The sequence below is a fragment of the Charadrius vociferus genome, unplaced genomic scaffold (assembly GCF_000708025.1).
Source record: "Charadrius vociferus isolate BGI_N301 unplaced genomic scaffold, ASM70802v2 scaffold90, whole genome shotgun sequence".
NCBI lineage: Eukaryota > Metazoa > Chordata > Aves > Charadriiformes > Charadriidae > Charadrius > Charadrius vociferus.
Window position 1 is genome coordinate 5,425,780 of NW_009647222.1, and position 2,631 is coordinate 5,428,410.

At 40.9% G+C, this 2,631-nt stretch overlaps 1 protein-coding gene across 1 annotated transcript in view; it reads left to right on the forward strand.

Annotated features, from left to right (window-relative positions):
- Nucleotides 1-2,214, forward strand: part of PDE3A (phosphodiesterase 3A, cGMP-inhibited) — a 95,315-nt gene extending 93,101 nt beyond the window's left edge. The window contains exon 15 of the mRNA XM_009879660.1: nucleotides 1,701-2,214. Within this exon, the coding sequence (XP_009877962.1) occupies nucleotides 1,701-1,945 (245 nt within the window). The 3' untranslated portion in view covers nucleotides 1,946-2,214. The remainder of the gene's footprint in view (nucleotides 1-1,700) is intronic.
- Nucleotides 2,215-2,631: the final 417 nt, after the last annotated feature.

Sequence of the window (2,631 nt, forward strand, 5' to 3'; positions counted from 1 at the left end):
TGGCATCTTTTGTGTTGATATAGGGGTCTTAGAGGTCAGTAGAAATTTATACCTATGATCAACACAATTTTGGTTGTTCTAAACTTTCTCAATAAAACAAAATAAAAGGTTGAAATGTCAGATGCATAGATACTAAGAGTTATGCAGATGTTGGTGAAGATCTTTTTCTAGATGTAAATGCATTTTAGGCAGGTGGAAATATAACTGTGATAGAAAACACTTCACATAGGTCCTGATAATTCACTAAAGCAGTTAAGATAAATTAAAGAGTTAGGAAAACTTAAGGTAGCTTAAAGTCAGTCCTCGTTTTTGTTGTTATACAGGAGCGTGTAATTCCCTGAAAGTTCTGAGGCAAGTGTAAGAATTCAACAGGCTCGGTCTTTAGTGATTCAGAGAAATTTTAACACCACAGCAAGCACTCACTGGTCTGTGCAGAGAGCAGCAAGATACAGGGTCACCCGGGAAACCCAGGAGAGAATGTCCTGCTGCGGCATTGGCAGCATAGGGGCTTCTTGTTAGTGCTAAACCTGAAGGTTTCCTACAGGGAACCAAGGGCTTTCTAATGAAGGATTGAGTTGGATTTGGTCTGTGCTCAGTGAAAAGCTCTTTGTTTCCAGTTCAAAAGCTTCAAGGGCTAAACGTTTTGGATCCTGACACAGACATACTTTAGGCAACCTGCAAATACTAATACACGCAAATTTATTTGGTACAAAACATTCCTCTACGTCATCTTCTTTGAAAAAGAAATCAGCAGTTGTCTTTGGAGGGGTTATTATTTCAGTTCTGTGACTGCCGTTGCTACTGTTAATGACCAGGGAAATTTTTCATGCTTTGTACTGTTAAGGAGTTAACAATCCACGTTGGACAGACTATACTGACACAGAAAAAAATACACTTCAGACAGCAAAACACTTACAGTGCAGCTGTCAGGAGCCATGAGAACTACCAGTGGCAAAAACATTTTATAGGTTAACAGCAGGGGACTGATGCTTCAAAACCAAAAACAAGCAAGTGCCCTGATAGTATTTAGCTATATGACTACTTCAGTGGTGAGATTCCATTGCCGAGCAATGTTGTGCAAAGGGTTTAAGGTCGTCTCCACTGCGATGGTGGAGTGGTAAATCTTTGACTTTGAAAAGGGAACATAGGAATGGGTTCCCTCCTTGATTACTAATGCTTGTTCATTCATTATCCTTCTACAGCACAGCTCAGATCAGAGATAAAATGTGGAGAAAACAAAATCAGGATTTTTTTTTTTTTTTTCTAGGGCAATCAGCAGGGATCTATTGAGGTGGGGTGGGGGAGGGGCTCAGAAGATAATGTGTGTGTTACAGAGTAGGTTGATCAGAGTCTTTAAGTACTTGATATAAAAAAATGAGCAGAAACAGCTCAGCGACATGTTTTTTGCATAATCATTCAAGCACTAGATGTCTGTGTGAGCTGTGTAGTCAGGGACAGCGTGCAGCCCATGACAGGATGAAGCTGGGGCTCAAACTGTGCAGGAGAGCAGTTTGCTTTCCCAAAGGTCTGGAGAGGCTTGACTTTCTGAATTTTAAGACTGTTTAAGTTTGTGGTTTTAAAAATCTGTACGTGCAGTTCCTACATGTCCTAGTACACCCTGTCTGCTTCCTACACCTTCAGTCGCTTTTCCTTCTTTCTTCACAGCATACAGTACACTAATGTTCCGTGGTATTTTACAGGAAAGAAGAAGTTCAAGAGGAGAAAAATCTACTGTCAGATCACTCAGCATCTGCTTCAGAACCATAAAATGTGGAAGAAAGTAATTGAGGACGAGGAGAGGTTAGCCGGGACAGAGAAGCAAGGTGTGGAGCAATCCACGCTGCACCAATCTTCAGAACAAATCCAGGCCATCAGGGAAGAGGAGGAGGAGAAAGGGAAGCCCAAGAGGGATGAAGAGAACACAACTGTAGAACCCAACCAATGACAATATTTACAGCAGTATTTTAAGACAGATTGACTCGTGCACAGACTCTTTCTCAAGCCAGCACAGCATTTAGACACAACACTGTAGAAGTATGGGATAATGCGCCTACAGCTGTTTAATTTGTTTCTCTTTCCTTTTTATGGTGAGGTACATTGTTTAAACTCCTATGCTCAAGGAAGCTTTCACACTGCGACACCGGCTTTTACAGACTTTCTTTAAAAAGATTTGGGGGTGGGTGGAATTATATAAATATATATATATAGCCAGGGTTATTGCCTGCGCACTTCAGCAAAATACATTTAATGATATATTATGGTCACTGTGATATTTACAGAAGAAAGTTATCTAAGGAAATGCTGCTTCTAAAGCACATTTGCAGTTAACAGTAAGGTACCAGTTAAGTAGCTTTTGCTCTTAATGCTGAGGGATAAAAGTTCCAAAGCTTTATATGAATGCTGATACATCCTGCCAACATATAGGAGTGTGTGTGAGGGGGTGTTTGCGAGTGTGAGTGGATGTAATGTAATATAGCATAGTTTGAGTTCTTATTAGACTAGCTGTAGCACATGTCCCCATACACAATGACAAACAGAAGGCCTGAATTGTAGAGAACATGTGCCCACAAGAGAACCGGAGACCATTTTGAGGAGCTTCGTGTTCCCCGTAGCCCTCCAACTCCCAGTTTG